Raw genomic sequence first — 15,000 nt, forward strand, 5'->3', positions numbered from 1 at the left:
TAGGACAGCATGGAGCGCAGGCAGAAGCGCGCCGAGGGCTTGTAGATGTCCAGGCGCTCCTTGGGCCCGCTGGCGTCGCGCCAGCGGTACGTCTTGCGCAGCTTCTGGTCCAGGATGTTGACGGCGCTGTAGACGGCCTCGGACGGGTAGGAGCAGGGGCAGCTGGGCAGCTCGGTCAGCACCTGGTGGAGGTACGTCTGGAGGAAGTCGTTCTTGCAGCTCAGCCACTTCTCACAGCTGTCCACGTCTGCGGGGATTCAAACACAAAACAAAAACTTTATGGACGCTGTCCCGAACATCTCGTCTTAATGAACCGGCCTTTGGCGAAGGAGACATACGGACATCTGTGGAACCAGGTGGGACGGTTCCCCTGTAGATGAACTAAAGGATGAAGATACCCAACTGTGAACAGACATTCAACCCGCTGACCCTAACCAGTTTTTGCAAATCACAGTTGAAGCTTTATCGCTAAGCATCTGTACATAATCTATGGTGCCCGTTGTTGCCAAAAATCCATAAAATGGTTAAAATAAATGATAGACCATGACCCATACCGGTTAAGAAATAGTGACATCAACTTGACGTCACATGCCACAATATGAAGAACACAAGCTTTGGCGCGAATCTGGACAGATTTCTCCTGTTCATATTAAGTGCACTTTCCCCACACAGAAAATAAACACCTATGAAATCATCTGCTATAATTAATGATCCGCTTGTGTTGAACACATTGCATCTACTGCTGAACACTGAAAGTGTTGGTGATGTCATCGTGCTAATCAGGCTCGCTCGTTTGACGGCGCAGGCTTTGGACGTAGTAAAAATATTACTTTTCAGCTGGATTATAACTTAAGACAGCACTGATTACCCTTAGGAAACCAAGAGAGAGAGAGACTGTTTCCAAGCTTAAAATGGGTGAGTTTGGCGTGTTAAAATCCTTTACTTCAAACCAGGGTGCTCTGAAACGCTTAAACTGAATGAGAGAGAGAGAGAGAGAGAGAGAGAGAGAGAAAGAGAGAGAGAGACAGAGAGAGACAGAGAGAGAAAGAGAGAGAGAGAGAGAGAGAGAGAGAGAGAGAGAGAGAGAGAGAGAGAGGAGGGAGGGAGGGAGGGAGAGGAGTATAAAAATGAAGCCTCAATCGCCCTGTTGGCAAAAAAATAAAATCTTCGTTGGAGGCTGTGGTCGAATTGGAGCCTATTCATTATAAACATTTATGTTCTGTAGTGGATCGGGGTTTGAGGGAGAGAGAGAGAAAAAAAAACTTCTGACACTTTATCTTGTTCTGTTTTTATAGCGCATTCTTTGTTATGATTATGGAGTGAAAAGAGCTATCACTTTCACCGGTCAGTGCCAAGCACTAGGAGAGCAATAAAGCCCACACTAAAAAGCCATTCAAACATTTCTTGGGAGAAACGGTCGGGTTTTCATGCCGGCTCAAACACTCCGTGGAGCAATCCATTAAGCGTTAAACGGGGGAGTTGTGTCTCTCCAAACCGGACTCCCGTAGACTCTCTAAGACTATGGCCCCAGAAGAGCAGTTATGCGCCCCCCACCGACGGAACAGACCATTAAACGCCAGCACCCCCCCCCCCAACCTCCTGAAAGTGGACAGACACAGCAACTTCACCTACTTGTGTCCAGTGAGTCCGTTCCATTAGTGGTCTGTAGGGGCATCAGCTCGGTCACTGCCTCCAGGTCATCTAAAGAGAAGACAGAGTCCAGTTGATGTGATCTGGACTGAACAGCACATTATTCAGCCTCTCTCTCCATCCGGCCGATACCAGCGCTGGGCTGGAGGAACTCCTGTACACCTAGAATGAATTGAAGCACTTTTACAGCAAAGCCCATTAGAAATTCAGTGTGGTTGTGGATATGACTGGACTATCTGTGCTCCCCAGCACACACAGACACACACACACACACACACACACACACACACACACAGACACACACAGACACACACACACACACACACACACACACACCAGAACACACTCACCTGCGCTTGCACACACACACTTGTACATGTGCACTCACAAACACACACACTCACTCACTCCACTCACTCACTCACTCACACACACACACACACACACACACACACACACACACACACACACACACACACACACCTAGACCCCCAGAGTGTTCAGTGCAGTGATACAAGGCCTCATTGAGTTATTCAACACCTATGTAGATGTGTATACAGCAGGACTCTGCAGGGGGCCCAACGTTGGACTCACCCAACACACTCCCGTCAACACTGGCTCTGTTCTCCTCCCTGGCTCTACTGACTGGCCTTACTAAATAGAGACGGGCTGCTCTGACTAACTAGCCAATCAGGATGCAAAGTATGATTCCAAGTGCTCAGTCTTACCTCAATGGTGACACTTGTATATTCAACACACTGTACTACAGTGCTGTGCTGTATTAGTACAACTAGATAGACAGGCTATATGGATAGATCCATTACTGGTATGTGGAAGGGCTGGGTTGGTATCAAACATCTATCCAGGACTTTTGTATCAGTGGCTATAAAGGAGTGGGACCAGTTTTCAAAACAAAAGAAGTGTAGTCCTACTTAAGAATACCAAGAGGAATTCTCAATTGTAAGGGCTGTTTTAATCCCAGACTAGGTTTCATCTGTGCCCGGGAAACCAGACCAAAGTAGGGCAGGTTTTGAAGACAGGCCTGGGCTTCATGTTCCTTAGGTGGGAGCATGAACACTTCTGGGTCCGAGTCTGGGTACTGTGAGCAGCAGAATGTTGTTAGATTGTGCTGGTGATTACAGACTCTGCTATGATTGCATGCTAGCTAGCAAGCTAGCGGGACAGGGCTCAGTTGCAAACTTTGAAGGTCTCTAGCTAGTTTTCTGTCTGTTTCAATCAGTTATGTACTAGCTAGGGTGTTGCTATGCTACTGTTACCTTGAAAGTTGCTAAGAGATGTTAAAATGACATCGCTGTTTTCGTGTGAGCAAAAGAGCAAGTTAGCTCAAACATACAAAAACAATGTATTTACAATTGTCAACAAAATAAACATGTGATATGTGTTCTCTGAACTGCCTCAACTTCTACAGTGAGATCAAAGCAACGGAGCCAAAGACGAAGACAAAACCTTATTCCAATTATATTCACTAAAGCTTTTTACGTAGTATTGACTACTGACGTTTTGAGAATCTCACAACAAATCGAGATGTCCTTTTTAGACATGTTTTTATAATGTTAATGCAAATAACAGTTAATATACCATTTACCATTTCCCATCAATGTTAATAACATGATCATTTATAAATGCTCTTATAGTGAGTAAATCCAGACGTTCATCCAATAACTTTATCCCTCCATAAAACCCCAGAGTGTAAATCTCCAAACAGAGCACGGATCACCTGAAAAACCCAAAACTACAAAATCAAGCTGTGGACTTTTTATTTTGTGCAAGAAACACATGGAGCAAACACGGCTGTTTGGTCCAGTTGGCTCTCATATCTATCCAGGACTTTTGTATCAGTGGCTATAAAGGAGTGGGACCAGTTTTCAAAACAAAAGAAGTGTAGTCCTACTTAAGAATACCAAGAGGAATTCTCAATTGTAAGGGCTGTTTTAATCCCAGACTAGGTTTTATCTGTGCCCGGGAAACCAGACCAAAGTAGGGCAGGTTTTGAAGACAGGCCTGGGCTTCATGTTCCTTAGGTGGGAGCATGACCACTTCTGGGTCCGAGTCTGGGTACTGTGAGCAGCAGAATGTTGTTAGATTGTGCTGGTGATTACAGAGTCTGCTATGATTGCATGCTAGCTAGCAAGCTAGCGGGACAGGGCTCAGTTGCAAACTTTGAAGGTCTCTAGCTAGTTTTCTGTCTGTTTCAATCAGTTATGTACTAGCTAGGGTGTTGCTATGCTACTGTTACCTTGAAAGTTGCTAAGAGATGTTAAAATGACATCGCTGTTTTCGTGTGAGCAAAAGAGCAAGTTAGCTCAAACATACAAAAACAATGTATTTACAATTGTCAACAAAATAAACATGTGATATGTGTAACAAGGACCAAACAACTTGGTACCAGAAATGCCTGAGTAAAATTCCACAGTCAAGTAAAAATTCAGCTGACGATGATGTCACACAGTGACTCAGGCAAGGATCGATGATGTCATACAATCAGAGACACAGGCGGAGAATGATGTCACACGGGGGCCCTTACCGGGACATCTTTCCAGGTCACATGTCCTGGACTCTGTTGCCGTGCACGCGTATCCACAGGAACGGATGCGCTTCTGGTTGCCATGGCCGCAGGTGACGCTGCACGGCGACCAGTCGCTCCACTCCTCCTCCTCGTACTCTGAGATGGAGGGATGAGAGATGGAAGGATGAGATGGAGGGATGAGAGATGGAGGGATGAGAGATGGAGGAGGAATGAGAGATGGAGGGATGAGATGGAGGGATGAGAGATGGAGGGATGAGAGATGGAGGGATGAGATGGAGGGATGAGAGATGGAGGGATGAGATGGAGGGATGAGAGATGGAGGGATGAGATGGAGGGATGAGATGGAGGGATGAGATGGAGGGATGAGATGGAGAGATGAGATGGAGGGATGAGAGATGGAGGGATGAGATGGAGGGATCAGATGGAGAGATGAGATGGAGGGGTGAGAGATGGAGGGATGAGATGGAGGGATGAGAGATGGAGGGATGAGATGGAGGGATGAGATGGAGGGATGAGAGATGGAGGGATGAGATTGAGGGATGAGATGGAGGGATGAGATGGAGAGATGAAATGGAGGGATGAGATGGAGGGATGAAAGATGGAGGGATGAGAGATGGAGGGATGAGATGGAGAGATGAGATGGAGGGATGAGATGGAGGGATGAAAGTTGGAGGGATGAGAGATGGAGGGATGAGATGGAGGGATGAGATGGAGGGATGAAAGATGGAGGGATGAGAGACGGAGGGATGAGAGATGGAGGGATGAGAGAGGAAAGCAGGGAGAAGGAGGAAAGAAAGGAAACAACCAGAGAGGTTATTTAGTGGTGCGGTATGTCTTTGAAGTGAGGCCTAGCGAATTCCTCACCCAGCTGGTCTGTGTGTTATGCAATAAAACATACGACCGCAAACGAGTTTGGAACCAAAGTACCTTTCTGTCAAGTCTACCTGACATATATTTAAACCAAGGTCCTTGGGGGGAAAAGTGAAACTTCAAAAGACAGGACGGTTGAGAAGGTAGTGAAAGTCTTCTTCGGGCGGATGTGGGAATGCTGGCTGCTAACCTTCACTCATCACCTGGGAATGGAGGTTCTCTGAACTGCCTCAACGTCTACAGTGAGATCAAAGCAACGGAGCCAAAGACGAAGACAAAACCTTATTCCAACTATATTTACTAAGGCTTTTTACGTAGTATTGACTACTGACGTTTTGAGAATCTCACAACAAATCGAGATGTCCTTTTTAGACATGTTTTTATAATGTTAATGCAAATAACAGTTAATATACCATTTACCATCAATGTTAATAACATGATCATTTATAAATGCTCTTATAGTGAGTAAATCCAGACGTTCATCCAATAACTTTATCCCTCCATAAAACCCCAGAGTGTAAATCTCCAAACAGAGCACGGATCACCTGAAAAACCCAAAACTACAAAATCAAGCTTTGGACTTTTTATTTTGTGCAAGAAACACATGGAGCAAACACGGCTGTTTGGTCCAGTTGGCTCTCATACAAGTATGTTCCATGTTAAAACCAAGAAAGAAACCTTAAGAGGAACCAGACCTTGAAAAAGGAACAGTGGATACCTGTTAAACTCTGATCCAGAATCAGTCACACCACACCTGGACTGTATAAGACCCCAGACACTACCTGTTGTAAAGCTGACAGACTGGTCCAGGATCTGCCAGAATGGTGCTGGTGTAACTCTATCCCTGTCATGTATCCCCTTAGTTCTGTTTCCACACAGAAGGTAATGACGCGAGACTAAATTAATATAGCTTTTTTTTTACTTTTTGGGGGGGGGGGGGGGGGGGCTTAATCTCACTAATGATCAGATTGTTGGCCAGCTGGCAAAGTGAAGGGTGTGTGTGTGTTTGTGTGTGTGTGTGTGTGTATGTGTGTGTGTGTGAGAGAGTGCGTATACCGAAGGTGCCCGTGTGTGTGTGTGTGTGTGTGTGTGTCATGAGATGATTGTGAGTCTCTCTCTCTCTCTCTCTCTCTCTATCTCTCTCTCTCTCTCTCTCTCTCTCCCTCGGCTGTAATAAATATGTCAATGGCAAATTCAGCCGCTTACAGTCCAGAAGCCTGTGCCAACACAAACAGCCTCAGGACAGCTGGACCCTAATAGGTTTTCTTATTAATGAACTCCATCCATCCCTCCCTCCCTCCTCCATCCCTCACTCTCTCAATCTATCCCTCCCTCTCTCCATCTCTCTACAGGTTTAAAACATCACACACTGTGGAGTAGGTGGGGTGGGACACGAGTGAATGAGGAGAGAAGAGAAGAGAAGAGAAGAGAAGAGAAGAGAAGAGAAGAGAAGAGAAGAGAAGAGAAGAGGAGAGGAGAGGAGAGGAGAGGAGAGGAGAGGAGAGAAGAGGAGAGGAGAGGAGAGGAGAGGAGAGGAGAGGAGAGGAGAGGAGAGGAGAGGAGAGGAGAGGAGAGGAGAGGAGAGGAGAGGAGAGGAGAGGAGAGGAGAGGAGAGGAGAGAGGAGGGGAGAGGAGAGGAGAAGAGAGGAGAGGAGAGAAGAGAAGAGGAGAGGATGAGAGGGGAGAGGAGAAGAGAATAGTGGAGAGGAGCATTACTGTGTAGCTGTATTTATTGACCTGGCAAAGGCGTTAGACTCTGTTGACCACTGCATACTGCTTCACAGACTCAAGGATGTGGGACTCACAGAGGAATGTCTGGCATGGTTCAGTAGCTACTGCTCTGGCCGTGTACAGTCTGTGAAAGCTGAGGGCCTGCTATCGGATCCACTGCCCCTGTCCATGGGTGTCCCTCCAACTCTATTCAAAATTTACATAAATAATGTTGCTCATGCTGCCATCAACTCACTCATCCATCTGTACGCTGACGACACCATCCTGTACACATCTGGTCCCTCTCTGAACACTGCCCTGGCTTCCCTGCAACACAGCTTCAACAGCATTCAATACGTCTTCTCCAACCTTCACCTTCTTCTAAATACCCAAAAAACAAAATGCATGGTCTGCAGCCGGAACCTACCCCAAGCAACCTGTCCCCCAAAATCATTTCACTGGATGGATCAGAACTAGAACACATACAAATATCTACTGTAGGTATCTGGCTCGACAGTTCACTCTCCTTTCAGACCCACATCCATACCCTGCTCACCAAAGTCAGAGCAAGAATTGGTTTTCTGTATCGTAATAAAGCATCCTTCACCCACTCTGCAAAACACACCCTGGTTAAAATGACCATTCTGCCAATTCTGGATCTACAGGATGGCCCCTAAAAACCTCAATAAACTGGAGGTCATCTACCATACTGCCACCCGCTACTGGAGGTCATCTACCATACTGCCATCCGCTACTGGAGGTCATCTACCATACTGCCACCCGCTACTGGAGGTCATCTACCCGCTACTGGAGGTCATCTACCATACTGCCACCCGCTACTGGAGGTCATCTACCATACTGCCACCCGCTACTGGGGGTCATCTACCCGCTACTGGAGGTCATCTACCATACTGCCACCCGCTACTGGAGGTCATCTACCATACTGCCATCCGCTACTGGAGGTCATCTACCATACTGCCACCCGCTACTGGAGGTCATCTACCCGCTACTGGAGGTCATCTACCATACTGCCATCCGCTTTGTCACCGGTGCCCCTTTCAACACCCATCACTGAGACCTGTACTCAAAAATCACTCCACACCAGACGACAAATACACTGGTACCAGCCCATTTACAAATCCATCATCGGTAATACCCCCCCATACCTCCGCTCTCTACTGAACATTTCCACCAGTACACGCACTCTACGCTCCAGCTAACTCATACTCATACTATACGCTCCAGCTAACTCATCACCTTTGTTATCCCCAAAGTCTGCACCTCCTTTGGCCGTCACTCTTCCCAGTCTGCTGCCCGAGGGTTAGGGTTAGGGTTAGCACCGACTGGAACGAGTTACAAAAGTCACTAAAACTCCACACCTTCATTTCATTACCCTCCTTTAACAACTCTTTATTTGACATAATCTCTGATCACTGTTTTTGAAATACCCTCCCTGGTCTATAGCACAGTTTTGCCGAAATGTTGTCATGTTTTTAAACTAACCCATGTGGTTTATATACTTTGTTTAGATATATTATTATACTAACCCTATATTTTGGGATGTTGTGATGTTTTTAAACCTGATCCTTGTTGTTTACTTACTTATGTTTGATTATTTATTCCGTATTTTACTTATGTTTTATGTATAGACTTGCTTTCTGTTCTGCCTCTTGGCCAGGTCATCATTGCAAATGAGAATTGGTTCTCAATTGACTTATCTGGTTAAATAAAGGTTAAATAAAAAAAATAAAAATTAAAGGAGAAGAGACGAGAAGAGAGGAGATGAGAGGAGAGGAGAGGAAAAGAGAGGAGGGGAGAGGAGAGGAGAGGAGAGGAGAGGAGAAGAGAAGAGAAGAGAAGAGAAGAGAAGAGAAGAGAAGAGAAGAGAAGAGAAGAGAAGAGAAGAGAAGAGAAGAGAGGAGAGGAGAGGAGAGGAGAGGAGAAGAGAATAGAGGAGATGAGAAGAGAGGAGAGGAGAGGAGAGGTGAAGAGAGGAGAGGTGAGGAGAGGAGAGGTGAAGAGAGGAGAGGAGAGGTGAAGAGAGGAGAAGAGAGGAGAGGAGAGGAGAGGTGAAGAGAGGAGAAGAGAATAGAGGAGATGAGAAGAGAGGAGAGGAGAGGAGAGGTGAAGAGAGGAGAGGAGAGGTGAAGAGAGGAGAAGAGAGGTGAAGAGAGGAGAAGAGAGGAGAGGAGAGGAGAGGTGAAGAGAGGAGAGAGGTAGGGAGGAAGGAGGGTTCCTGACCCAAGAGAGATGGAGAACAGATGTACTGTATACAGATGAAAAGTGACAGCAGAAAAGAGGGAGAGAAAATAGAGAAAAGAAAGACTAAAGGAGAAGACTCTGAGCTGAGGGAGACAGCAAGTGAACGAGAGAGAGAGAGAGAGAGAGAGTAGGAAAGAGGGAGAGGCGAGAGAGGGAAGTGAGCGGGAGAGAGAGAGAGAAGGAAAGGAGGTGAAGTGATCAGGGAGCTCCTTGCCCCCTCGCTAGCCTGCAGCTAATGCCTGTTGGGCACGACACCTCACGTTAGCGGCACGTACGGCTAATAGCAACCTTTGCGGTGCGCTTCTGAGAGAGGGGGAACAGTGAGAGTCCCTCTCTCTTTCTCTCTCTCTCTCCAGATGACTGGCCAAGAGCAACAGCGCGGAGGTGTGGATGACATGGTGCACTCCTCCACTCACCAGGGCCTAACGCAGGAATGTTCTTGATGCCGTTGTAGCCCCCCTTTGTAGAACTCTCTCTTATCCTCTGTCTCTCTCTCTCTCTCTTATCCTCTCTCTTATCCTCTCCCTCTGTCTCTCTTATCCTCTCCCTCTCTCTCTCTTATCCTCTGTCTCTCTCTCTTATCCTCTCCCTCTCTCTCTCTCTTATCCTCTCTCTCTTATCCTCTCTCTCTCTCTCTCTCTCTTATCCTCTCTGTCTCTCTCTCTTATCCTCTCTCTCTTATCCTCTCTCTCTCTCTCTTATCCTCTCTCTCTCTCTCTCTCTCTCTCTCTCTTATCCTCTCTGTCTCTCTCTCTTATCCTCTCTCTCTTATCCTCTCTCTCTCTCTCTCTCTCTCTTATCCTCTCTGTCTCTCTCTCTCTTATCCTCTCTCTCTCTCTCTTATACTCTCTCTCTCTCTTATCCCCTCTGTCAATTTCAATTGCAATAGCTTTATTGGCATGAAAGGTCTTTGAACCGTCTCTCTCTCTCTTATCCTCTCTCTCTCTCTATCCATCTTTCTCTCTCTCTTATCCTCTCTCTCTGTCTTTCTCTCTCTCTCTCTTATCCTCTCTCTCTCTGTCTCTCTCTCTCTCTTATCCTCTCTGTCTCTCTCTTATCCTCTCTGTCTCTCTCTCTTATCCTCTCTCTCTCTCTCTCTCTCTCTCTATATATATATATATATATATAAATATATATATATATATATATATTATCCTCTCTCTCTCTCTCTCTCTCTCTCTCTCTATATATAAATATATTTATATATATATATCTTATCCTCTCTCTCTCTCTCTCTCAAACTATTTCTCTCAGGCTCTCTCTTTCGCTCGTGTGACATTGTTCTACCTTCCTCTCCATCTTCTACCTTCCTCTCCATCCTCCCATCACTCCCTCCCCCCCACACCTTCTCCATCCCTCTGTTCTGTCTATTCACTCTCCATCACCTTTCAACACATCCATCTCTCTCCCCTCTCTCTCTCTCTTATCCTCTCTCTCTCTCATCTCCTGTCTCTCTCTCTCTTATCCTCTCTCTCTCTTATCCTCTCTCTCTCTCCATCTTCTCTCAAACCCTCTCTCTCCCTCCCTCGCTCAATCACCCCAGCGATCAAGTCTCTCCAGGATTGTTATGTTCAACCACTAGTATCCTCTGCTAGCAAAGGACACACACACACACACGCACACACACACACGCACACACACACACACACACACACACACACACACAATGAAGACTTAAAGGGAAAATACACATTTTTGGTTGAGAGCCTAATTTGCTCTCTCTATCTCTGTCTCTCTCTCTCTGTCTCTCTCTCTGTCTCTGTCTCTCTCTGTCTCTCTCTGTGTCTCTCTCTCTCTCTCTCTCTCTCTGTCTCTCTCTCTCTCTGTCTCTCTCTCTGAAACCCCCTCCTCATCCATCCCGCTACCTTTATACTGATATCTAATCTCAGGGTTAATGTCAGTCATGTCTAATCTCATCTCTAGTATTCTACTAGACTAACCCTAACCCTAACCCTACTAGACTAACCCTAACCCTAACCCTACTAGACTAACCCTAACCCTAACCCTACTAGACTAAGCCTACTAGACTAACCCTATCCCTAACCCTACTAGACTAACCCTCACCCTACTAGACTAACCCTAACCCTTACCCTACTAGACTAACCCTAACCCTAACCCTACTAGACTAACCCAAACCCTACTAGACTAACCCTTACCCTTACCCTACTAGACTAACCCTATCCCTACTAGACTAACCCTAACCCTAACCCTACTAGACTATCCCTAACCCTACTAGACTAACCCTAACCCTATCCCTTACCCTACTAGACTAACCCTATCCCTATCCCTACTAGACTAACCCTAACCCTACTAGACTAACCCTATCCCTACTAGACTAACCCTAACCCTACTAGACTAACCCTATCCCTAACCCTACTAGACTAACCCTAACCCTACTAGACTAACCCTAACCCTACTAGACTAACCCTATCCCTACTAGACTAACCCTAACCCTACTAGACTAACCCTCACCCTACTAGACTAACCCTAACCCTTACCCTACTAGACTAACCCTATCCCTATCCCTACTAGACTAACCCTAACCCTACTAGACTAACCCTATCCCTACTAGACTAACCCTAACCCTACTAGACTAACCCTATCCCTAACCCTACTAGACTAACCCTCACCCTACTAGACTAACCCTAACCCTTACCCTACTAGACTAACCCTAACCCTAACCCTACTAGACTAACCCTAACCCTACTAGACTAACCCTTACCCTTACCCTACTAGACTAACCCTATCCCTACTAGACTAACCCTAACCCTACTAGACTAACCCTATCCCTACTAGACTAACCCTAACCCTACTAGACTAACCCTATCCCTACTAGACTAACCCTAACCCTACTAGACTAACCCTATCCCTAACCCATCGTTTCAGCTTGGACCCTCTGTCCTTGTCTTCCCCCCATGTTAATTCAACATGTCTCTCTGTCTCTCTCCTGCCCACCTCAATCATCTACACTTTCTACACTTCTTTCTACATTCATCTTGACCACTGCTTCCAGCCGTCATCATCTCACCAGCTGGTGTCCAGAGAGATCAGCAAGCATTAAATCTAAAGACCGTTCAATATCCCTATAGGCTCCACTCCGCTTCTAACCGGTCAACACCGGACTTTAACTGATGGCAGAATTCCAATTTACTTCCTCTATCACACATTTTCAAATCTCAACTGGGAATTTTAAATTTACCTCCTATAGCAGACCAAATAACAGCTCAACTGTACACAATGCTAACCACGCATCAACCAATAGCAGCCCGTCTCCTTAGGGGCAGTTAGAGCTTCGTAGAGCTGTTTTTAGCGCATGTTGACAGAGCACAGTGAAAGCTAAGGGGCTTGAGAGAGGCGTGGTCTCACTGGAGAGAGGCGTGGTCTCACTGTAGAGGGGCGTGGTCTCACTGTAGAGGGGCGTGGTCTCACTGTAGAGGGGCATGGTCTCACTGTAGAGGGGTGTGGTCTCACTGTAGAGGGACGTGGTCTCACTGGAGAGGGACGTGGTCTCACTGTAGAGGGGCGTGGTCTCACTGTAGAGGGACGTGGTCTCACTGTAGAGAGGTGTGGTCTCACTGTAGAGGGGTGTGGTCTCACTGTAGAGAGGCGTGGTCTCACTGTAGAGGGGCGTGGTCTCGCTGTAGAGGGGTGTGGTCTCACTGTAGAGGGGCGTGGTCTCACTGTAGAGGGGTGTGGTCTCACTGTAGAGGGGCGTGGTCTCACTGTAGAGGGGCGTGGTCTCACTGTAGAGAGGCGTGGTCTCACTGGAGAGGGGCGTGGTCTCACTGTAGAGGGACGTGGTCTCACTGTAGAGGGGCGTGGTCTCGCTGTGGAGGGGCGTGGTCTCACTGTAGATGGGCGTGGTCTCACTGTAGAGGGGCATGGTCTCACTGTAGAGGGGCGTGGTCTCACTGTAGAGAGGCGTGGTCTCATTCTGAGGTGACGATGTAGTGGTGGGACCCTAATGTGAGTATGAAAAGCTGGCAACTGCGCCTGAAGATGTTTTTACTATTGTCTGAATACATCTTTTTTTTCTCTCCATTGCAAAATGGAATGGTTCCATATGTCATACGACGACCAACAGCTACAACAGACCCTGTACCGTAGTAACTATACTCAACAGCTAGAACACACACTGTACCGTAGTAACTATACTCAACAGCTAGAACACACACTGTACCGTAGTAACTATACTCAACAGGCCATGTTGACGTTGTTCCCACTTCTCCCCTCCCTGTTTACAACCGATAGGCATCAGAGGTGTCTGTACGAGTTGGCCGTGGGTGAGGAAGGATGGGTGTGTGTGTGTGTGTGTGTGTGTGTGTGTGTGTGTGTGTGTGTGTGTGTGTGTGTGTGTGTGTGAGCATGACATGTTTATGTAGCGGACCTTGAGAGCACGGCCCCCTGTCATAAATCACATCGCTGGGGGAACAAGGAGGAGGTGTGGGTGTGCGTGTGTGGGTGTGCGTGTGTGTGTGGGTGTGCGTGTGTGTGTGCATGTGTGTGTTTGTGTGTGTGTGTGTGTGTGCGTGTGTGTGCATGTGTGTGTGTACCCTCATCCCTACCATGGAGAACAAAAACACATCCTCCGACAGCACGCCTCGTACATGCAGCAACCCCGTGACTCCACACACACACACACACACACACACACACACACACACACACACACACATCTCATCTCTGTGATAAGGAACCCTAAACAAACAAAGCCCACTGTTCTACAAGCTGAGGGCTAACAGTGCACAAAGCCTTCTCTCAGGAACCTTATCTGGCTATTGTCTTGAGAGAGGTGAGCGCTTCCTGAGGTGTTTTCAAAGCAGCGGATGTCTGTTAAAAGGGGTATCGTTTGTCCGCTGACCCTCAAAGTATCTCCTCTTACCTCTCTTACCTCACTCATGACATATGTTGTGAAAGGGTATCCAGTTTGCCTTGGACTTTGTTTGGATAGAGATATACATGTTTGTTTGTGACTATATGTATAAGGACTAGGGGGCAGAAGTGTCCTGTATTGGTCCATGGAACTAAAGCCCAGGTCTTGATTAAGAGGCTAAAGCAATATTCAGCCAAGGCTGTACAAGGAAGGCTACCCCAAATATATTGTTAAGTGCTTATAGTGTTCAAAGTAGTTTTTCAAACCAGGCTAAAGAAGAAGAAGAAGAAGAAGAAGAAGAAGAAGAAGAAGAACAAGAAGAAGAAGAAGAAGAAGAAGAAGAAGAAGAACAAGAACAAGAACAAGAACAAGAACAAGAACAACAACAACAACAACAACAACAACAACAACAACAACAACAAGTGCCTTTCTGAGTGTCTGACCCGGGTGTGACAGCCAGTCCTCTTACCGTAGTTCTCCTTGGACGAGTCCCAGCCCTTGTTCCATCGTCCGGCCCAGGCTCCGCCCCCCACCCCGCCGTCCCTGCCCACCCCGCTGGGCGGCCCGTCCTCGGGGTCGTAGCTGTAGTCCTCCGCAGGCTCCTCGGTGCCGGCGCGGCCCGGGCCGCCCTCCGCCGGGTCCTGGTACTCCCAGAACAGCGGCCAGAACAGGTTCTTGTGACCCAGCCACTCCTCCTGCGAGAGTGACCAGTCGCTGCGGCCCTCCTTGCCCAGGTCCATCTCCACCTCCGTCTGGGGGTCGTCCACCACCTCGATGGTCACCTGGAGGCCAGGGGGGGGCAGGGGGGGCAGGATGAGGGGAACGGACTCTTCCGGTCAAAGTCTTGCTCCGTGATTTGATGTGGGATTGTATTCACAGCCAGTGAACTTTTTTACAGAGTTCCATGCAAACATGGTGGATCAGATATGCCATATAACCCTAACCCTAACCCTAACCCTAACCCTAACCCTAACCCTAACCCTAACCCTGGTATGATGATGTACAGTATGAGAGACATACAGTAAAACACTGACTTCTCATCTTGATTCAAACACTGCACAGTCTGTCGAAGCACAAATAAACAGGA

General features: G+C 47.3%; 1 protein-coding gene across 1 annotated transcript in view; it reads right to left on the reverse strand.

The window, feature by feature from the left end:
• The window catches only part of ism2a (isthmin 2a), a gene marked incomplete at both ends in the record, with an annotated part of 53,270 nt that overhangs the window by 271 nt on the left and 37,999 nt on the right, over positions 1–15,000 (reverse strand). Inside the window, 4 exons of the mRNA XM_084438335.1 lie at positions 1–247; positions 1,633–1,701; positions 4,196–4,333; positions 14,383–14,695. The exon at positions 1–247 is cut by the window's left edge and continues 271 nt beyond it. Of these exons, the coding sequence (XP_084294461.1) occupies positions 1–247; positions 1,633–1,701; positions 4,196–4,333; positions 14,383–14,695 (767 nt within the window). The remainder of the gene's footprint in view (positions 248–1,632; positions 1,702–4,195; positions 4,334–14,382; positions 14,696–15,000) is intronic.

Source organism: Borostomias antarcticus (genome assembly GCF_949987555.1).
Source record: "Borostomias antarcticus genome assembly, chromosome: 5".
Lineage (NCBI taxonomy): Eukaryota > Metazoa > Chordata > Actinopteri > Stomiiformes > Stomiidae > Borostomias > Borostomias antarcticus.